The 23,589-nt window shown below is 47.3% G+C and overlaps 1 protein-coding gene across 3 annotated transcripts in view; it reads left to right on the plus strand.

The window, feature by feature from the left end:
• Positions 1-23,589, plus strand: part of STS (steroid sulfatase) — a 159,522-nt gene that overhangs the window by 105,989 nt on the left and 29,944 nt on the right. For all 3 annotated transcript variants that reach the window (XM_004000254.5, XM_023249422.2, XM_019823525.3), the window contains exon 8: positions 13,432-13,569. In XM_004000254.5, coding sequence (XP_004000303.2) covers positions 13,432-13,569 — 138 coding nt within the window. The remainder of the gene's footprint in view (positions 1-13,431; positions 13,570-23,589) is intronic.

Consider the following 23,589-nt stretch of genomic DNA (forward strand, 5'->3'; position numbering starts at 1 on the left):
AAAAGAACACGTGTGTGTGACCATGTGTTGTCATTTGCTCATTATTATGGCTGTCGGTCTTTGGTGGTCCATGCTCTTGGCTAGTGTGGGACTGACCTCTCAGGACTTGAGGAGGATGGGTTGTGGTGCCCAGGGTAGGCAGCAGGTCAGACCCTTTCTGCAAGGTGTGTGTAGAATTCACACTCATGAGGCCCCTACGGCCACTGTAAGCCAGGTGGGTGTAGTCCGGTGGTCACTTCCCTCCGTGACCGCACGAGCTGATTCACCAGGCAAGGTCTGCTCTGTGAGTGGGCAGTGGTGATGGGCTCTCACACCTGTGTTGTCGGCACTGGACTTGGTGCGAAGGCATATTAGGGATGGTGGGATGCAGGGATGGTGGTGATGGGCCTTTTACTACCTGTTTGTTCCTCCTGCCCAGGGACACAAAGACTTCAGATCACACAGGGAGGGGCTGTCCGCAAATGCCCCCAAAGGAGATTCCTGCTCTGCTCCCCGGTATCTTCCTGGGCAGTGAATCAGGAGCAGGTGGCTGATCCCACACAGCATCCTGCCCTCACCTGTGCTCATCCTGAAGGTCCAGATATGCTCCTAGGACCCCACTCTGCTTTGCCTGTGAGGTCATGCCCTGAGCCAAAGTCAGGGCTTAACTGACTGAGCCACCCTAGATTAGTTTCACTTTCAGAGAATCAGGAAGAGGGGTGGGGGGCAGAGACTAGTGTGGGGGGGCAGAGACTGTTTCCAGCATATTCAACAACCAGGGTTAAAGCTATTATTGATTTTTACACTTAGAACAGGAAAAAAAAATTAGAGATCATTCGAAAACATCTCTGCCACATTATTGAATGTATGATTCAACCAAAAGCAAGCAATTCGTGGCCCTGGCCCCGTGTTCCACCTAGTAAGACTGCCCTTGAAAGGCTGTTAGGGACTTAAGCTGTTCTCGGCCATGTAAATGAGAGATGTGGTGTCCAATGTTGGGTTCCCGTCCTGGCTCTCCTGCTGTAATGACATTGAAGCTCCGATAACAAGCCTGCACATCTGTACCTTGGGCCACTTTCTCTCTCCGGGCATCCTGCATCCATAGTAATCCTCATTCGGTACTCCCCGCATGGGACTGCATTACTCCATTTTGCCCATACGGAAACCGAGGCACACGGAAGGGAAGGGGTAGAAGCAGGATTCAGACCCAAGAGCCTGCCTTTATGCCCCAGGCAGTGCTGACTGGGAGAGATGGCCCCATGACATGTGACTTCTGCATGTTGGGGGCAGCACAGGTGCTGGGGAAGGGGTAGGCCCTGGGGCCAGATTCTTGACATGGCAGCTGCACCCCCCCCCCCAGCACCTGCTGGCTGCGAAGCCTGGGGAAGGTTACCAGTCTCACTGGGTGTGTATTTCCTCATCTGTAAAATGGGGTTATACCATTGCCTGTCTTGCCAGGAGGTGTTGAAGCATGCGTGGGATACAAATGTGTGCTGTTCTTAGTATCATGTCAGCACACACACACCTTGCACTGACTCCCTTCTCTCACTGTGTAGAGATGGGAAGCATGTGGCAATAGATGTCCCAGGGCACAGTTGTGTGTGTTATGTGGGTTTGGTATCTCCCCATGAGAAAATGGAATGAATAGAATCTCTCTATAGTCTCCTTCCTCTGAGATCACGGGGCCATGTCCGTCTTCCTAGAGTGTGAGAACTGTGTCTCCAACAAGTCTTGTGGAGAGGGAGTTCAGGATGGCTCAGAGTCGGCCGGTTGGTGACCGTGTGTGTTCTGAGGTACTCACTGGGTTCACCCACTGGAGACGCATCTCTCAATATGGCGGCCGGAGCTCCAGATTGGAGACGGTGATGGCCGAGTGCTCTTCTGCTAACTTAGGCATATAAACCTTTGCTTCTTTCTGGCAGGACTCTTTCCATCACTTTATTTGCTCCCAATCAGTAGAGAAAAAAAAAGTGAAGATAGATTATGAAGTAGCGTGTTTTATTAAAACGACTCCTTCTCAGTCCAAAATAGATCTTGTCCACTCGGTATTCCAAGATAGCAGTGAAGCAAAGAATTTAAATGGGAACAGACCTCTGTCATTTCTGGAGTTAACAGACCTCTGTCATTCTGGAGTGCTTGCTGAACTGAACACATGATGTCATGAGGTTGTAAAACAAACAGTGACATTCACCTACAGATTCCCTCTTGAGTCAGTCGTGGCAAAATGTAACTTCTGCCCCTGTTCACATTTCTGGTGAGTAGAAAATGGTTATCAAAAGAACCCTGTTGTCATAATATTTTTTCATCCTGATACAAGACAGTACTTGAGAGAGAAGAAATACGACAAAATTACAACGTTTTACCTATTTTAACTTTAATCATGGGAAGGTAAAATTGGCTGTCAGGTACCTTTGTCGTATGGCTGTTTGTTCCCTGCCAAATTTGATCAGTAACAACCATCTTATAAATGCATTTATGCGTCTGAATTTGAGCAGGTAAATGTGCCGTACTTTACGAAGAAGGAAGGCTGCAGAAAATGAGCCTCTCTGACAATCTCTGAAGCTTCGAGTACCGACTCTGAGAAAACACATGCGCTTTGTTTGTACAACTTGACATTTTGGTTTCATTTCATGCTCCCTGGCAGCTAAGCAAAGCGGAGGAAGGAAAGTAAAGGGACATTATGACTTATTTTGAAATGGAGGGAATTACCCTATCTGCAAATAGGGTAGATGCTTCCGTCTTAGAAATGCTTTGTCGTGTTATCCGCAGGGGGCTTTCTGGGAGGGCGTCCCAGCAGGGGGATGCTTCTGTACAAAACACAGCTCTTCTGGAGACTTGCTCTTACGGCACTGGCCACGGAGGGTTGCAGTCTGTTGGATTGGGAGAAGAGAAGGGGGATCCTTGAGCAGAATGCTGTAAACAGACTGAGGACAGCCACAAGCATCGGTGCGTGTGGACAGAATCCAGAGGGGAGAGTATACACTCACATGCATCCGTGTTTGCGTGAGCACACGGACCCCAAACTGCGAGGAACATGGTGTGTATTTCCTTCCACCCCGTCTCACCAAAAGCCAAGGAATCCTGTAGCTAACTGTGGCTCAGACATGACCTCCCTGTGTGCTTCATGGCATGTGCCACACTGGCCGTCCTCAGAGTGGCCGTTTCCTGGGGTGGGGTCTTTATTCACCTGGAAGAAAGCTTGCGATCCCTCTGCCGGTCGTAGCTCCACGTTCCGCCCCCCGAAGCACTTCCTGATGAGGACAAGTGCAGTTCATGGCTGCTGGACGGGTCTAGGTGGCACTACAAACAGCAGTCGCTGGTCGGGGCCGGCTCTTCCCAAGCTCCCTGTCCGAAATGCCAGTTGCCTGCATCTGGTATCAGTTTCTCTTTCTGCTCTGAAAGCCAGCATGGGACAGGTGGCAAGGCTTCCCCTTGTTTTAGGAGGAAGGATGACACCCGGGTCTATGACTGTAAGCACTGGAGATGAGCCCCTCTGCAAATCTCCCTGGCCCTCTGTGCCATCCGCACGGCAGACATCTGTGCACTTGGGGAGCCTCCTGGCCTTTGAAAGTGGAACCCCTCCTGCCGCTAGACGTGAGCCCCTCAGACACGTTTATCAGGCTTCATCGCTCAGTGCTTTTCAAGGAGTAAAGGAATGGAATTGCTAACAGAGAGCCAGTATGAGGACTCACACAGGCAAGACACAGGTGGTGCATGGTGAGACACAGGCAAGTTATGGCCGCCGGGCACGTGAGGATACAAGCATTCTTCCCCTGTCCTGTGCAGGTGGCCCTAACGGAGTGATTTCTGTCTGTTCCTCCATGACTCCGTCTGACCCCTTTGCCCACCAGTTGGGCACACTGCATACTTGCTGTGGTCAGTCCTGGGCTCTGCTCTCAACTGCATTCGTATGTTTAATTGTTTATTGTTATTTATTTATTTATTTATTTATTTATTTATTTATTTATTTATTTATTTAAAGTTTACTTTTCTTTATTTTGAGAGAGAGAGGAAGCAGGGGAGGCACAGAGAGAGAGAGAGAGAGGGAGAGAATCCCAAGCAGGCTCCACACTCTCCGTGCATGTGGAGCTCCAACTCACGAACTGTGAGATCATGACCTGAGCTGAAATCAAGAGTTGGATGCTTAACAGACTGAGCCACCTGGGCGCCCCTCAACTGCATTCACTTTAAATGCTTTGTTCGTACAGATTAATCCGTATCTTCAACAAAGCATTTTTTTTTTTCTCCATCTACCTCTTCTTGATTTTATATGTATGTTGCAGGCATGCACGTTTGGAAAGCTTAACGTAAATCACAGTATCGGAAAATCCAACGACAGAGCAGCGAGAATAAAGGAAACATAGACAGCGTGTGTGTTTCCCTTTCTGTTTGGTTTCTTTGTGAGTTTCTAGAAAAACTGCACATGTGACAAAGTAGTGCATTTTCTGCAGAAAGGGGTTTTTGCATCTGTAGCCTAGAGGTATAAGGACTGGAGAGCAGAGATGGACAAGCATGGAGGGAAGGCACCGGGGCAGGACCGAGGCGCGTCTGGTGGTCCAAACAAACATTTCGCTGCAATGTGTAGTTGGAGGTGCATTGTGTTCAATATCAACCCTGGTTCTCCAAATTAATTTAGTTTGCAAATCATGAACCTCTGGGCTTCATAAACTCTGTAGCCACGTTACCGTTTTTGCAAAGCCCAAAGCTTAATTTCACGTTCATGGGCTTGGACGGATATGATTTTTACCTCGAATTTACATCTGAAATTAAAATGAACCAATTTTAACACCAGCTTATAAATCATTCCCGTCACTAAGATGACACTGTAAGTAATTGAGGAAATCAAGTCCCGATGAATTCCAACAGGATGAATAAAACACATGGTCACGTTTCAATAATGCACATAATGGCAACAGCCACCAGTGCAAGAGTGGGAAACGTTTATTGGGCAGCAGCTAGCCTGTAAAACGGTGTGGTGATTGTCCGGTAACTTACTGAAATATTTTGCGTGCACCAATTCCTTTACTCCCCGAGGCTGCACTAGCAGGTGTTTTTATCATCTGTAGTTTACAGGTGGGACAGGGAGGCTCCGAGAGGTGAAGCAGCTTGTGTGGGACTGCCCAGCGACCACACGCCCAGCAGAGCACAAGGGGGTGTCTGTCCTGGCGAATTAAACTCAGACCGTAGACCGGTCTGTCCCCCGCTGGCTGCACACTGTCTACAAGACAAGCCCATGTGGTTTGAGCCACCCAGGTGCTTTCGGCTACTGTGTTCGAAGATTCCACCAAGGCATGTCTTCTCGAGTTTGCCTTGTATACTGTAAACATGTCTGTGTTCCAAGTTAAACTTCAGACACGGAAAACTGTAGAATATGGATGTGGGTACTAGAGGAGTGTTCTCGGGAGTGTTTCCTCCCCCTTCAGTTAACCATGGAATGCGTTGAATTTTCTACTTAAATATTTCAAGGCACGGAAACAAAACATGTGTTGGGACCCAGGATATAGGGTTAAAGCAGTGCTCAGGTAAGTTTCCACTGAATACCAATGTGTGTATTTGAAAGGTGAGGTCAGAATTAGGGGTCAGGAATAGATATGAATACTTGTTGCTTTTTTTCTTTAATTTGTTTAAAGTTTACTTATTCTGAGAGAGAGAGCAGGGCAGGGGCAAAGAGAGAGGGTGACAGAGAATCCCAAGCACGGTCAACACTGCAAGCAGGAAGCCCAGTGTGGGGCTTGAACCCATGAACCATGAGATCATGACCTGAGGTGAAATTATGAGTCAGATGCTTAACTGACCGAGCCGCTCAGGAGCCGGGGAATACCTGTTCCTTTTAAGTCAGGGCCCAATTGAGGCTGGTCAGAAAATCACATGCAACGCTCCCCTGCAAAGATTTCTTTCATCTGCTTGAATTGGTTGAATTAATGAACCAGATTAAGTGAAGTCATGTATTTAGAGCATGGCGCATGGTGCCTTCCATGCATCAAGTTCTCAACAAATACTACCTGCTCTTATTATTATTAAGACTTATTATTTCCCAGATGTATAAAACATCTGTGCTTGGACTGTGCATATGATACCTCCTAATCGATGTGGTTTTCCATTCGGCTGTGGGGGGGTCCCCCGCAGTGGCTGGCTAACTCCAGGGTAAAGCTCCAGCTTTATGGGGAGATCTCAAGCTCTTAGAAGTAGTTCATGGATGAGAAAAGAGTCCATGATGAAAAAGTCAACATGAATTCACTACATCTTGTGTGTTTTTCTAATGTTGTGATGACTGTTTCCTTTGAGATGGTCCTGTCTGGACCTCACAGTCTGCAGAAGAGCCTGACAACCCAGAGCCTGGTAGTACAGATCTTGGGGGAACAGCCAACCTGTCCCTAAGAGCTTGCGATCTCTCTGTAAAGCCAACGCTTCACCCTGTACTTAGGAAGACGCTACAGGGGACCCGCACACAAGCAAACTGAAGGTCATGTGGATTAGAAGCAAAAGCCAAGAGAGGAGCTTGGTGGGGTGTTAGTCAACGTGCCCAGGAGGGCTGGAATCTGTGCTGTAGGCGCAGGGTGTCCGTGAAAGGACGTACAGTGTTCAATTTTGTGCCTTCAGTTTCATGGATGATAAAACCCCGTGAAAAAAAATAACCTAGTTCTAAAATAAAAGTTGAGTATGGGTGATGTGGTTGAGCATCACAAGTAAGAATTCTGAAAGGTTTCGTTTTGTTGAACGTTGTCCGTTTGCCTCTGGACGTTCTCTGCTCACAGCCCAGGTCACACAACTCTTTCACGGTTGGCTTCCCATGAGGTGTTGCCGGACAAATCCTTGCTGGTATGTTTCTAGAGCTTTCTGTTGGCTTTGATCCAAGGAATGGCCCCGGGGGATATGGGCAACCTCGGACTCCATGACAAAGCCTGGGTTACCCCCAGGGCAGGTTCAGCCGGTGGCCACTCAGAAGACCCCAGGGTGGCACCAGAATTCCTGAACCTCATTTTCTGCCAGACAGTGAAGTCCAGGCAGTAGAATGGATGAAGGGTGGAAGACCATATGTTCGCTGAGCACAACCCTCTCAAAACTGTTCCCTGCCAGCCTCATCACCTGCTGCTCAGCTCGGCCACCCCCCTGTGATGTGTATGACCCTAGGGAAGCAGTGACCACAGGCACTGGCTTGGGATGCCAGCTTTGGGTTTCCTCCCACACACGTGTGTGATTCCCTTGAACAGACACGGACACCATTCCGATTATTTCCAGCAAGTGCAATGCCCTGGAATACACACACACACACACACACACACACACACACACACACACACACACAGGTTATTGTTAACCCAAGAAGATAGCTGAGTCGAGCCGCGAAAACACCCCAGATGGTGAGAGCAGGTGCAGGGGATAAATCACACATTACAAGTGTGATGAGGGCAGAGACGGGTTTAATGGAGGAAATCACAACATTATCGTAACAACCAGGTACAGCCCAAAATAAGGATGCGTTTCCCGGAAACAATAGGAGCTCAGACAGGAACTCACTAAAGCAAGAAGCACCAGCAAAGTGAACAAAGGGTCATCTGTAGAAAAGCAACATTGAAAACTGTAGGCTCTTCCGTTTCTTAACTGCCCTAACAATCCTAATTCTGCATTATTATGTTTCTTTTCCATGTGTAAAAATTAGGTGTTGAAACTGTACCCACCTCTCATTATCATTGTTGTTTTGGAAATCTGGAAAATGCCAACCATTTCCTTTTATTATATGTCAGGGAATATGACACATTTAGTCGCGTGTAAAACCGTCTAAAAGTATGGTCTTCAGACGGGCACCGTTGAGGTTCACAGACGTCCCCACAGATGTACTGAATCAGAATCTTGGTTTTAGCATGGTTCCCAAGGTGATAAATAAGGCCATTAAAATTCGAACAATGCTGATGTGCGATATGCGGTAGGTCAAGTTTACCTGCATTAAGTGGACCTCGCTTCCAGTTGGAGACAGTATATCTATTTGCGCACTGACAGATATGACATGATGCATGGGGTGTTGGGTATGCTTCTCATCCTACATAAGCTAACAAAGAATTGCCTTTCTAGGGCCGGTGACAGCTAGATTTCTGTGTGCCACTCAATAACAGATTCAGGCTCAGGAGAGCCTGAGGACGTAGGTTAAAGCTAGAACAGTGAGTGCCAAGCATTGCACATGCCTGACACAGACTCCCAGCCACCGAAAGGTGCCACAGTGAGGGACTGCATGGTTGTGACTTCAGCAGGATTATTTGAGTCCCACCCTTAACCTGTTGATCAGATAGAAGACTTACTAAAATAGTTGTAGGGGGATTTTTCTGGTGTTCCCTGGAGTCATGTTGAGTACGTGGAAATTTTCTTCATGTTGTTGCAAGAGCTAAGGTGCATTGAGCAATCGTAGTGTGACCAGTTGTGGGCTGTCGTGTATGAAATTCTCCTCGTTTGTGCATCCCGGCAACACTTTCCTATTTTACGTTTTCATCTCTGACGTAGAGGCAAAGAACCCCACAGAGCAAGCTGGGAACCCAGGATTCAAAGTGAGTCTGCTGCTCTCAGGAGCCAGAAGGCAGACCCTGAACCCTTAGTTCTACGTGATAGCTTCTCTCTCATGTACCATCTAGAATGTGGCCCATGCGTTGGTAAGCCTTCTGTCTCCTGAGTGGCATATCACTGCCTGATTTTCAATAGTGCCTTCACACTCATTTGTCGAGTGAATAAATGGAATGAAGGAACTCTCTAGAATTTAGGCTTCCTCTGCAAGCCGCGTTCATACCTGGAGAAGAAGGAAGGAGCCAGACTTCGACGTTTCCGTGTGTTGTCCTTTTGGTTTACAAAAGTCCTATCTGAAGTGCTCATTTTTTGATAAGCTCGCTCTTGTTTGACCCCAGTTAAATAAAAAAGTGATCTTGAAGTGACTTATTTTCTGTATTTGTTTCATTCAGGCAACAATGTGAGAAAGCTTTGGAAATAACACATTTCACTTATAAGCTATCCTTCAGCCCACCATCGGTAATTCAAAACTATCATCCCATATAAATTGGTATCATTATACCTTGAGAACCTTACTGAAAAATAATATTTGTGAACCTCTGACTCGCAGTGTACTGTCTGAAAGCAAGAATAATACACAGGCATTTGTTCTCACGGGAGATTTCCGTTCAGAATTTTTAGGAGAGAAATATGTTAGAGCTTTATAGGATCAATCTTATGAAAACTTAAACAGTTAACGGGCTTCAGGCTTTACAAATGAGATTCTGGCGTAAGACCTAAATTGTGTGGGATCCAGAGTGTGTCATTTGGGAAAGAAAGAACTAAAAGGAAATCAGAAATCTGACCATTTCTGCACAGATTCAGGCAAATATTCCGCTGTTTGTACATGCCCGATGGCCTCAGCTAGATGCCTTGTGTTAATCCCAGCCCAGCTGTATAGGGAACTTTTGATGAAAAAAGATGAAGTCATCAGTCTAGGCAATGAATTAAGAAGAATGGATGGAGACAAGGGAAATATCTGATCACAGTCATTAGGAATACTGGGATTTGGAGGAAGACGGAGTCTGTCTGCTAAGTGCACCTGTAGGCTCATCTGGAGATGAAAAGAGCCTACAGGGGAAACAGGAGCTTTAGCTGGCTTGAGCAGAGAACGGGGTCCCCAGGAGGCTCCAAGGGCTTGGATACTCTGCCGTTAACACACAGCCCGTGTTCAGTAGGTGCTTTGTAACACATGTCGGGTGTCTGGATGAAGAAGTCTCCGACTCAACACTGCATCTGAAAGGCACTTTTTAAAAAAGTAGTGGGAAGGGGCACCTGGGTGGCTCAGTCGGTTATACATCTGATTCTTGACTTTGGTTCAGGTCATGATCTCACAGTCATGAGTTCAAGCCCTGCGTTGGGCTCTGCTCTGAGCCCAGTGTAGAGCCTGCCTGGGACTCTCCCTCTCCTTCTCCCTCTGTACCCCTCCTGGTCCCATGCTCTCTCTCTCTCTCTCTCTCAAAAAAAAGTAGACTGTTTTTGATCACTTTTACAGAAAAATTAGGTCTACAGAAAAATTGAGTAGAAGGTACAGTTTTCATATGTTCCCTTTCTTGTGCACATTGTGTGCACAAGATATACCTAAGAATATCTTGAATTCGTGTAGTACATTTGTTGTAGTTGACGAGCCAACGTTGAAGCATTGTTATCAACTAGAAGTGATAGTTTTCATTAGGGTTCACTGTTTGAATCCTACATTCTGTGGATCTGGACTGATGTGTGATGACACATACCCACCATTACAGTATCGGACACGATACTTTCACTGCCCTAAAAATCCTCTGTGCTGACTCTTTGTCCCCACCCTGCTCAGGCTATGGCAACTACTGATCTGTTTGCTGTCTCCACAGCTTTGGCTTTTTCAGAACATCATGTAGTTGGAGTCCTATATTATGTACCTTTTGAGATTGGGATCTTTCACTTGGAAATATGCATTTTAAATTCATCCAGTCTTTTCATGACTAGATAGCTCATTTCTTTTCCGCATGGACAATAGACCATTGGCTGGAGGCACTATACTGGATCCATTCACTTGCTAGAGGACATCTTGGTCATTTCCAAGGTTTGCACAATTATAAACAAAACTGCTATAAATGTTTATGTGCAGGTTTTGTGTGTGGAGAAGTTATCATAGACACCACATTTTAAAGAAATGATGCTAAGTTTCTTCTCAATCTGTGAAGGGTTAATCTTATTTGGAAGGTAGATATATGATTGCCTACCCTTTTGCAAAATGCTAATTATAACTCAAGGAAGTAAAGCCTTCAATCCTCTGCTAACTGCTTAGTCTGTTTTTACTTACAAATTGTCATATGAGGGGCAACTGGGTGGCTCAGTTGATTAAGCATCCTATTCTTGATTTCGGCTCAGGTCATGATCTCACAGTTAGTGAGTTTGAGCCCCGTGTTGGGCTCTGTGCTGACAGCGTGGACCCTGCTTGGGATTCTCTCCCTCTCCCTCTCCCTCTCCCTCTCCCTCTCCCTCTCCCTCTCCCTCTCCCTCTCCCTCTCCCTCTCCCTCTCCCTCTCCCTCTCCCTCTCCCTCTCCCTCTCCCTCTCCCTCTCCCTCTCCCTCTCCCTCTCCCTCTCCCTCTCCCTCTCCCTCTCCCTCTCCCTCTCCCTCTCCCTCTCCCTCTCCCTCTCCCTCTCCCTCTCCCTCTCCCTCTCCCTCTCCCTCTCCCTCTCCCTCTCCCTCTCCCTCTCCCTCTCCCTCTCCCTCTCCCTCTCCCTCTCCCTCTCCCTCTCCCTCTCCCTCTCCCTCTCCCTCTCCCTCTCCCTCTCCCTCTCCCTCTCCCTCTCCCTCTCCCTCTCCCTCTCCCTCTCCCTCTCCCTCTCCCTCTCCCTCTCCCTCTCCCTCTCCCTCTCCCTCTCCCTCTCCCTCTCCCTCTCCCTCTCCCTCTCCCTCTCCCGCTCAAAATAAATAAAAACAGATTTAAAAGAAATTGTCATAGGAGCCAAAAGGGGCATTTTCCCTTGAAAACATAGTGGAGGTTATATTGTCTTATTCCTTCTCCCTGTTTCAACTCATTAAGTTAATTATGATACAGCTTAAATTAGAGTTGGAGCCAAACCTCCCCACGCACACAGGTGATTTGCCTTGCTGTACCCGATAACACCACAACCCGTGTCTGCCTGATAATGATGTATCATGGGAGACAGACCTGAAATGGCCCTTGTGGATCTTACTCCTTGGTTCTAAGTATGACATTTATGTATACGGTGTGGCTTCTTAGAATGTTTATGATATGAGTTAAAAAATTTGAGAAAGATTGAATATACTGTAGCCCGTAGCATTTACAATCAAATGGGAGACACATGTAACAAATGACCTGGGTTTTGCTTTTGGCTCGGAAATCATCTGTGCACCTCCACGGAGAGTTGACGGTGCGATCCTTCCCAACCCTTTCTGAACCACATGGGTGGAGGTGTGGCCCCAAAGTGGGGGGCCCGTCCCCACTGGGGCTTGACCTATGTGCTGGGTACAATGTGCCCTTACCCTGTTATTATAGCTGCAGGGGACACTTGGTGTCCTTGTAAAATTCTGAAAAGGTTTATTACTCACATAATGAGGGTTTCTGCGGCAAGCAAGGTAGGTCCCCGGCTGGTCTGAAAATAGCTTGAGAGCGATGGGGGAGGAGGCAGGGATTGGCTTCGGTGTGCAGGCGGGGGCTGGCGTAGCCTGGTTCCCCCATGAGTACGGCAGGGCGCAGCACCCTGGCTCTCTTATTAGCTGGCTGGGCACATGTAGAATGAGGAGCAGTGAGGCTTTAAGAGCTCTTAGCAGTCAAACATCAAAAGTGGGGTCACACCCTAGTACCTCAATCAGAATATAACTGCACGCATTAATTTACTAAATTTAACTGGTAGCATAGCATATATGGGTCTCTGTGGAGATCACAAAGTGTATTCCTTACTTTCACCGTCATGTTCTTCTGACTTGAGAGCTGGCAACAGCTTCCTCAACAGGCAGCCCATACTTTAGCGCCTTCTGCCTTCAGCCAGCTCCTTTTTTTCCTTATGGAAAATTTAGGCGTAAGTAGAAGCAGACAGAAAAGTGAACTTTCACGTGCCCCTGATGCACCTGTAACAACCATGAACTCGTGCTGCATCTTGTTTAATCTGTACCCCATCCTGCCTTCCCTTCTTCCTGCATGAAAGAAAACAAGTAGCTGTCATACCCTTTCGTCCATGAGTATTTCAGTTGGCGTCTCTGTTTCTTTTCCCTTGATGTCTTTTTCGCTCCTCTGTGGTTCCCATGGAGTCCATCCGTGTAGCTATGTAAGGTTTGAGACTCTGCCCTTTGGAATCAGACTTCACGCTTACTTTCTGGCTGCTCAACTTCCTAACTCTGTGACCATGACGAGGCCCCACTTGCTCCCATCTGAAAAATGGAACCTACACCATTTAGTCATTAAGGTTCTGTGTGGTCTAAATAAAATACAGATAGTTCTATATCTGTATGTACTATAAGTATTAGAAGAAGACATTCATCATAAAATATTTGTAGGCATGTTTATTCATGTAAGAAGAACATTGATGGTTTGGGGTTTTGCATTGAATAAGGGGAACTGGTAGACTTCTTCTACTCAGGACCATGCCACATTCCTCTAAGTGGCTCATGCTCTGTGGTCCTGATTCTTCCAGAATACTTTCTCAGGTATCAGTCTGCAGAATCCGTCCACGATGCCTAGAGTTTCAGATGATGCTTTTGGATGATACTTGGTTCAATGACTGTAGCTTCCAAGAACCCTGCCACAGTTAGACTTTCTGATTACGTTGCATCCCCGGTTGGGATCGGCGTAGGAAAGCTGTGATGTCCGAGAACATTTCCTTCCCATCTTAAGAAAAGTCGGTGAGAGCAAGCAATCTCCTTTCCTTTTGTAGAGATTGAACTGTGTTAACGTTGGCTATCTCTCCCCTTCAGGGCAGATCTTGAAGGTCCTAGATGAGCTGAAACTGGCTAATAACACCCTCATCTACTTCAGTTCGGACCAAGGAGCACACGTGGAAGAGGTGACCCCTAAAGGAGAAGTTCACGGAGGAAGTAACGGAATCTATAAAGGTGAGGACTCTGTGAAGGTGGGAAGTGCTGATGTGGAGAAGCTGTACCCTCCCCGCTCATGCACTGGTTGAGTTTTCCTTGATCTCTGAGCTCTGATGCTGTTCCTCTGCCATTTTCCAATATGCGGGACATCGCTGTGTCACTGGCATTGAACAGCGACGTGGCCATGTCGCATTTCTGTGTGGTCTCCGTGGGGGTGAAAAACACGCATTCTGGGTCAAGACGTGATGCCGTCTTCACACAAATGCAGCCTCATACTGGATAGCTGGTTAAAACAACAAAGCATGTATCAATTACCTGTTGCTGCCAAAACAAAATAACAGAGACTTGTGGCTTAAAACAGCAGTGGTTTTTTTTTTTTATATATTTATTGATTTATGGAGAGAGAGAGAGCAGGGGAGGGGCAGAGAGAGCGAGAGACTCCCAGCAGGCTCTGCACTGTCACAACACAGGGCTTGAACTGTAAGATCATGACCTGAGCTGAAATCAAGAGTCAGATACTTAACCGACTGAGCCACCCAGGCACCCCAGAACAGCACAGTTTATTAAGTTCTTGTTCTGGAGGTCAGGAGCCTGAAGTGGGTCTCACTACTCTAAAACCAAGGTGACAGCCGGGCTGTGTCCTCGTGCATGCTCTGGGGAAGCATTCCTTTCCTTGTCTTTTCAAGCCTCTCGAGGCCACCTGCATTCTTTGTCTAATGACCTGTTCTTGCATCTTTGAAGTCAACAGTGGTTGCCAGGGGAGGCATGGCTGGGAAGGTGTTAGCCACCCGCTATGCCCGCTCTCTCATTGTGCTTATGGCTCACCCACTTTAGCCGTCACCCGCGTTAGCGCTGGGCCTAAGCAGCAGCGCACGGCTTGTCCGGCGACACGTACGAGTGGCATCATACACATCACAGTGCACCTGCACCAAGGCAGGGCGCTGGACAGAGGGTAACGCGCTGTCTGTCCCAAAGGCAGCGTACCTTGTGCTTGGTTTTCCATCTTTTTGTGCACGGCCTACAGGCGTCTGAAATTCTGAGCACCTCGGGGCAGGGACCCTTCTTACGCGTTTGGTTCCCTGGAATGCAGGGTGGAGAGCATTCCTGTTCCGTGCTGGTCTGTATAACCTGCAAGGGGTGTTCATTCCCCTTCCTTGGCTTGCCTTTGTCACCACGCCAGGGCAGAGCGTACGCGTGACATTTGATGCAGGTCAGGTGAGCGAACCCAAGTGTTTCATGGACAGAGGATGAACCCTCCCCAGGCAGCCCCTCTTTTCGGCCAGCTTCCTCTGCTTATCGTCTTATTTCAGCGTAGGCGGCAGTCAAAACCTGTGTTCCAATATATTAAGATGAGGTATGTCTGCCGTGTTTCCACGACGTCGTGGCCTGTGTGGAGAGAGCGGGTTTTAGTTTATTTTACAGACGCCAGCGTCTCTAAAGATGGAGTTACAGACTGTGTTCCATGCACACGTTAACCCGTCCATTCGTTCTCCCGCGGAAGGTCTGTGAGGTCCCAAAGTGGGTTAGCAGCTGGGGATGAGACATGGACTGATAGAAGTAATAGGTACAGTCTTACAGTAATGTAGTCATAGAAGTGGCTGCAAAGGAATATGTGATTGAAGAAAGCTACGGAGAGTGGAGACTCCGTTCAGGGAGCATAGACCAGATGATGGATCCCAGGATGGGTTGTGAGCCGGAGGGGGTGGTGGTATTGGCTTGTAGCTTTGATAGTTGGCTCTTTGAAGATACAAGTGGTGTGGGTCAGGATGAGAGTGTCAAGGGTCCTGAATGACGGTCACAAAGCGAGGTTATCATACAGTCCTCACAGCGTGTCGCTAGCTCCCTCCTGATTTTCGTTTCTAAGAGCAAACCTAGCAGATGCGTTATCCATGTTGTCCTGTTTTGCTTGAATGCTGGAAATATCAGCAGTGTATTATGCTCTATCAGTATCCCAGCCACTACTCTGTTGCAGAGCATTATCCCTTTGTCAGATTTAGTTGAAATCGGGCTCCCAGTGAAACATTGATAAAAGGCGATGCCCTAAAAGAAAGATGTGGTTTCCTTCGAGCTGTGGGAAATGACCAAAGACTTCTAAATGTCAAAACATCTGGTTTCCTAAAGCTGCAAATTCCAACAGACCCGCTCGCAGAGGAATCACGCTGGCTTAAACTCCCTGATCAAGAGAGCGTCTTTTTCTGAACACTAATGATTTTTACTCTCAATCACAACCCCTCGGAAAGATCGTTAGTAGATGAGCCCGGTGATTCTGCCGTGTTACTACTCTAATCTGCTTCCCTAATGAAATCTGTGGGTTAATTTAATAGAATGGCTACAGTTAAACCATCCTTCTCCAGAACTCAACAGGTTATTCCTCGTAATCCTAGGGACATAAGATCCGTGCTGTTGTCAGCATGAAAAAAATGTAACATTACGGGGGTGAGGGAATAGTGACACCATTAATCTTCTCTCATTCTTTTAAAGATGATGTTTGCAGCATGATTCTCCTGTTTAGGTTGACAGATGGGTCATCTATGTCAGTCTGACTCCGGTTTCGGCTCAGGTCACGGTTTCACGGTTTCATTAGATCGAGCCCCGCATCGGGTTCTGTGCTGGCAGCACAGAACCTGCTTGGGATTCTCTCTCTCCCTCTCTTTCTCTGTGCCTCGCCCACTTCTTCCCTATTTCTCTCTCAAAATAAATAAAAATGAACACGTAAAAAAAATATATATACTGAAAAAAAAAAGGCAAGATTAAGTAGGGGCGCCTGGCTGGCTTAGTCAGTAGAGCATGCAACCCTTTTCTTTTTTAACCTTATTTATTTATTTTGAGAGAGTGAGCAAGGGAGGGGCAGAGAGAGAAGGAGACACAGAATCCCAAGCAGGCTCTGAGTTGTCAGCGCAGAGCCCGCTGCAGGGCTCAATCTCACAAACGCTGAGATCATGACCTGCACTGAAATCAAGCGTCGGACACTCAACCGACCGACCCACCCAGGAACCCCAGATCATGTGACTCTTGATGTTGGGGTTGTGAATTTGAGCCTGACGTTGTGCGTAGAGCTTACTTAAACAGCAAGATACATAAGTAAACATCAAAATGCCATAACGTGGCACTTTGACCATACACTAGCCTATGACCACTTAACAATTGTTAAATGTAAAAATGCCATCGGGATTGGTAGAATATTGAAAAATGTCCACACCGCTAATTTGGGACTGGGGAATAGGAATCACTGGTTTAAAGTAACAGGATTTACAGTCTCCTTGCAGTCCTGAACTGTGTGTAGGTAGCACAGACCGTGGCTCTCAGTTTGTGTAACTGCATCTTGGGCAGGTGTTGGGTCTGTTTACATCAGACAGATGGAGGGATCTTCAACGTTTATTTATTTTTGGGACAGAGAGAGACAGAGCATGAACGGGGAAGGGGCAGAGAGAGAGGGAGGCACAGAATTGGAAACAGGCTCCAGGCTCCGAGCCATCAGCCCAGAGCCCGACGCGGGGCTCGAACTCACGGACCGCGAGATTGTGACCTGGCTGAAGTCGGACGCTTAACCGACTGCGCCACCCAGGTGCCCCTGGAGGGATCCTCAAAAGGCTCTCTTCATTCTACACCCTCACCTGGGTTAGGGCAGCTTAATTGGAGCTCAAGAAATAGTCCCAAAAGTTGTGGCTCTCTTAAGAAAGGATCAGTTGGCCTCAGCCAGCCTCCTTTGATGTCCACATCAATGTTTAGAGCCCTGGGATCAGTCTCGTAGAGACGGTGCAAGCCAACTCATGGAAGCTTCCTCTCACCCTTCAGTGCTGGCTTATAACCCTCCTTTGACCTGCCTCTCAAAGTTGGAAACCTCTGGGGCTGTGTCCTGAATCCCCCCATTTCTTTACCTACACATTCACCAAATATGGTGTCATCTAAGCCCGTGCCCTCAGGTGGCATTTGAGGGCTGGTAACCCTTACTTACTGTGAACCCCAGACTGTTCTATCCAGCTCCCCGCATGATGCAGGGCATGGATGTTCATTGGGCATGTCCCCATGAACAGATCCATACTAGAGATCTTAGAGATCCCCAAGACCACATGTCCCACAGGCCAACGATATCACTGATTTGCACTGATTGGCACTGGTCTTCACTCAGTGACTCGACGTCTAAAGCTGGTTTCGTTGAGTCCCTGCAGCCTCTTTCTTTGATCTGCCCTGTCCCTCATATTCCAACAGTGAGTCCTATACACTTGATCTTCTAAGGACACCTGACATGGATGTACTTCTCTCATGTCCAAGAATGATCTCCTCCTCCAGGCCAGTATCACCTCCAGCTCATCTCCCCAGTGGGTTTCCAGGTGGTCTTCCGATTCGTTGTCTGCAATCCATTCTCCACCCAGGCAGCCGGATGAGCTTCAATAAACATGCACTCAGTGTATTGCATTGAGTTTTCCTCCAGCTGCCACGGAACAGATGGCTTACAAACAACACGACGTTATTCTCTCTCTCACTTCCAGAAACCAGACATCTGAAATCAAGGGGTCATCAAGACAGTGCTCCTTCTGAAGCCTCTACTGGAGGATCCTTCCTTGCCTCTCCCGGCTTCTGGTGGTTGCTGGCAATCCTTGGCCTTCCTTAGCATGTAGACACATCACTCCATTCTCTGCCTCCTCTGTGTTCACAAGGCTTTTCTTCCTTTCCTAAAACCCTCTGCTATATCCCCAAGCACTGAGAATACAATGTAAAGTCTGCACCTTGGCTGTGTGACCTAGAACTGCTTTATCTTCCTTCTGTCTTTCTGCATTTTAATCTCATTTCCACCTTCAGGACTTTCCATTGGCAGCTCCTTCTGGTGGAGAGCTCATCTCCTGATGTTTGCGTGCATTTGCTCCCTCCTTCACGGGTTGCCTCTGTAAGATCTCTCTGGACCATTGAAACAAAAGTTCTCATCTGTGCCATCAGATCTCTAACACACCACCTCACTGTAATTTCTTGTGCATCCAGTATGTTCTGTGTGTATTCATTTATGTGCTCATGGTCTGACTGCCTTCTCATCATGTAAATCCCATGGAAGCAGACATCTGTGGTGTGTTATTCCTTCTGTCTCCTTGCCTACAGTAACCATGTGGCAGGTCCTCCCTACATACTTGCTGAATGAATAGTGAGCAGCTCCCAGATTTCTCTTCCTTCTGCTCCTAGGACCATTCCTGAGGATCTTCCTCTTTTCCCCTAAAATACCCTCCTTCAGCTGGGGCCAGAATAACTTCCCTAAGATTTTCTTACAGCAGAGTTGAGAGTTTTCTGTCTCTTTCTCATAGCAGAAAATTCCCTGTGCTCTCGGAAGAGAACAGTTAGACCAGCTCTGTTTCATTTGCATTCCTCTCTGAAATCAAGGTCACCCTGAAGGAAGCTCTCCCCATACCTCCCTTTTACTCTGCCTAAAGGCAAGTAATAAATGTCAATGGAATGGATAAATTAACTCTACAGACGGTGTTTGCAGAAGCATGGGGGTGGGGTTATCCTATTTTCCTGAGTTGCTCAAGAATGTAGACTTTCCCCACGTGCAGAGAAATGCTTTCAGAATTTCTGCAGCTTCTGGTGTTACTCCTTTTCCTTACATGCAAATTCCAAAAGCAACTAATTGGCTTGAGTCTGTACCACTTATAAGTTGCTTCCTACAGTCCCTGAATTCGGCTTGTCTTTCTCTCATGCAGTAATGCGTCTTTCAGAGAGCCATTGATAACTTTTGTTGGGAAACAGACAGCAAGCGGGTCTGGTAGTTTCTTGGAAGGTGGTTAGATTACGTTCAGGTTCTGTCTTCAGATTTGGACAGGTGTTTTCACCAGCTTCCCGGGAGTGGGAAAAGCTGGGGCGTCTCGCGGTATGGGTGTTTAGTGTGCCGGAAGGCATCCACAGCCTTTTCACCTTTGTGAGAAGACCATGTGCTATCTTCATTTATCAGTGCGCTCGTTCAGTCACATTGGAGCAGCAAGCCTTTTGTTTATCGACTCTGTGCAGTGTGCCAGGTGTGGGGCTAGCTGCTAGGGCATAAAGGCCATGGATGCAGGGTTCCCGACCTCGTGTAGCTCATATTCTACTGATGAGATGGAGATCTACGGAGATAATTCTCTACAGAGAATAATGAGGTGCTAAGGGAACTCTCTCACGGGAAGATGGTTACAGGTACTCAGCACAGCCTGGACTTCCGAGAGGCCCCCCGGGGAGATGACCTTTTGTGGGCTGATGTTTCCGCATGTTGGCAAGGAGAGGAGAAGTGAGGAATTCATTCTAGGCGGGAGTGAGATGTTTACGGCGAGCCCAAGAGCCGCTCGGCGTAGCTAGAGTTGAAAGAGAACACAAGGATTGTCGGGTGATGTAGCTGATGAGGCCACACGCCCAAGTTAATATGTCCAGTAGAAATGCATTCAAATAATCATTGCCATTTGGGTAGTAAAATCGCATGTGAAGAATGCCGCCCAAATCTAGTAGAAGGAGAGGGTAGAGTCACAGAAATAAGGATACGTGGAGGAATGACTGTGTATCTGTTCTGTCATCCTTAGAATTAGAATAATATGATTGTTGTAAGACGAATATCATGGGGAACTTTAGTGAGGATTACAAAGTCAGTGCATGCCAAGTGTTTGCAGGAGCACCCAGTACGTGCAGGGTATTACCGTCCTCCACACGTGAGATCTGGGATGCCGTATATGTTATTTCACTCACATGCGCATCCACGGAGCCTACAACGGTGCCTCACATGTTTTCAGAAATAATTTCTGACCAAATATATAACTGAAAAAAAAATACTCGAGCTTGGGTTGGAAGGATGCATAGTTTGAGGAGATATAGCTGGGAATGGAAGAGCATCGCTGCCTCGATAAATCCATCGGCATTGGCTGTTGATTGGATCCTGAGTTTGAGGGAAAGGAAGACGTGTCTTGTGTTTTTGGCTTGCGTGGTTGTATAAACAGAGATTCCCTTTATGAAATAAGAGTCATGGCACGTAGAGAGGTGCATAAGATCATTTGGTGTAAGAAGAGAAGAGGGTCAAGGAACAAATCCTGAGAAACTCTTACGTAAAAGGTGAGATAGACAGTGATGATACGGTAAAGGCCATATTGCCAGAGTTATTTGGGAAGTCAGAAGAAGACAAGGAGAAGAGAAGATTCGAGGAAAGGCAGGTTAGTAGACATGAATGGTGCTGAAGAGCCCAGGAAGATGAGGACATAAGGCCAATTATGTTCAGTAGCCACCAGAGACTCACAAGTATATTTTCAGTGGAGACGCAAGAGGCAAAGTCTGGATGGATGGATGGATGGATGGATGGATGGATGGATGAGAAATTTCTTGGGTTCTTTTGAAAAATTTGTCCATAAAGGCAGGCAAGCCATTGTAAGCAGGGCTTTGTCATGGGAAAGATTGGAGCATACTTGATGATCAGGGTCAACTTTAATGAGAGAGCTAACCCAAGGCATAACTGAGGTCAAATTGCTGAGAAGATCAAGACTTGTGGAGAATACATCCATTTTCATTGAGGGCTGATGTCTTACCGTGGAGATGTGAGCTCGCATAAGATGTGAACTCACGGCACTCAGTGTTTGGGTAAGAATGTGAGGGAAATAGTGTATTACGTGATCTGAGCCAGCAGTGAGGACCACATAGATAGGATAACATTAGCAAGAACTCCAAACATCATAGTGCCATTTGCAGTGATTGGGGCTGTCCACGTGAGCAAAGAATACTGCAATTTGGGCCCCGTGTTGCAAAAGCCGTATCGGGGGTAAGGCTTGTGGTTGGATCCTGGGTGCTTGATTTACTCACGTTGGAGCCAGAGCAGATGGAAGCGATGTGGTCTCATGTGGTCTGTGGAGAGGGCGGCTGGGGTTGTGTGGAGGAAAAGTGGCAGGAGAGCGGGAAGGATGTGGCAGGGGAGCATCAACTGAGGTCTGGACAGGCAGGGAGTTGAAGTACTTGGTGGTGATGAGCTCATTTTCCTGCATGAGATGGAAGGTAAGGTTCTCTTCTGAGGCTGGTCAGCCTCTGGAGGAGGGGACTTACGGAATGCAGTTGATAAGGGAAATGAAAAGTCCTAGCAACATTGACGGACAAAAAGGAGGTTGGAAATAGGAATTTCAAATCACTTCTATAGGATAGTCTTTTTTTTTTTTCCCCAGCCATACTCCTCAGGGATTAATCCATGATTTCATTCACTCAAGAAATATATTGGACCCTATAATTTGGAAAATATTATGATGTGGATTTCAGTTGATTAAACACTGAATTAGAGTTTGTTTTCAAGCACTCATGGTCCTGCTGGGATGATAAGATGTGCACAGATTTGATTGTCACACATCCCATAAACGAGGAACTTGAAAACTGCTAAGGAAATGGACAGTAGGAAAACATCACCTGCAGTGGGGCTCGTGGGAGGCTTAATTAAATGGGAGGGGCGTGTTGTCCAGGATTTTGAGGATGTGTAAAATGATTTGGGGGTTGGGGAAAATCCTGGCAGAGCAGACATCCAGACACAGAACTTTCCAGAAGGCAAGAGGGGGCAAGCTGTTTCCTGGGGCACTTAGGTGAGGCTTAGCTCAACCAAAGTATGATGTTGCAGAAGAGGATCAGACCCAGAACACGGTTCACTTGGCATTCTCTGCCACAGTCCGTGGCTTAGTTTTTCATCTTGTAGAGAAGGTGTCCAGTTGAGTGAACAAATGCATTGTTACTAGAAGCCGCGCTGACATTTTGCCTCAATACTGAAGGACTTACTATTGTGGAATTGCCTGCTTGCTGCGCTCACCTCGACACAGAATCTAAATTCAGTAAACTCAGGGCAGGGCTCAGCTAGTTTTGGCATTGGGGCCGAATGGAGCCTGATGGCTAGTTTTGTAAATAAAGTTTTATCGAGACACAGCCACGCTTATTCTTCGAGGTCTCACAACGTGACAGCAGAAGTGAGTGTTGGGAAAGAAACCACGAACGTCAAGCTATCTCCTACATGACCCCTGAGGGAAGACATTCCCCAGCCCCTGTCTCCTACCTGGCCCCTGAGAGAAGACGTTCCCCAACCCCTGTCTCCTACCTGTCCTCTGAGAGAAGACGTTCCCCAATGCCTATCGCCTACCTGGCCCCTGAGAGAAGACATTCCCCAATCCCTGTCTCCTACCTGGCCCCTGAGGAAGACGTTCCCCAACCCCTGTCTCCTACCTGGCCTCTGAGAGAAGACGTTCCCCAATGCCTATCGCCTACCTGGCCTCTGAGAGAAGACGTTCCCCAACCCCTGTCTCCTACCTGGCCCCTGAGGGAAGACATTCCCCAACCCCTGTCTCCTACCTGGCCTCTGAGAGAAGACGTTCCCCAACCCCTGTCTCCTACCTGGCCCCTGAGGAAGACGTTCCCCAACCCCTGTCTCCTACCTGGCCCCTGAGAGAAGACATTCCCCAACCCCTACTCAGATGAGTCAGCAGTTTCACGTTGTGCTCGAGGAGTTACGTGTAACTCTTCAGACTGAGTCAGTTCATTTTAAGGGTGTTTTTACAATGTTTTTTGAGCACTGATATCAGGAGAGTGTTGCACTGATATAGCCTGACGGAACGCAGATAATTCTGTCACGTCCATTCATTCCAAAGGTGTTTATTAAGAAATCACTTAGGATGACCAGGAGTAATGACGGAGTGCACCATGTTCCAGGAACTATTCAAGCTCACTGCAGAGATGAACACGTTCCTTCCCCACCATCGCTTGCAGGGTAGGTTCCCCATTTCACAGCTGGGAAATCTTTGGTCAAGTGATGGCACCAGGTAAAGCTGTAATTTGTGGGCTTTGGTCCCTAGAATGAATAAGTGAAGAAAAGCTTAAAACATAGCATCTTGGGTGAGAAAGCATTGAATTTATGCTTCTACCTGCATTATTGTGGTTTGTATGCATGCTGGGTATCCAAGTTACACGGTCATGGAGGTGCCCAGGAGGAGAGAAGTGGCAACGAGATGATTTCACAAAACTCTGTGCTCAGATCAAGGATGAGAATGACTGGCATATGCTCTTGCCACTAAAAGTGATTTGACC

This window comes from Felis catus, chromosome X (genome assembly GCF_018350175.1).
Source record: "Felis catus isolate Fca126 chromosome X, F.catus_Fca126_mat1.0, whole genome shotgun sequence".
Classification (NCBI taxonomy): domain Eukaryota; kingdom Metazoa; phylum Chordata; class Mammalia; order Carnivora; family Felidae; genus Felis; species Felis catus.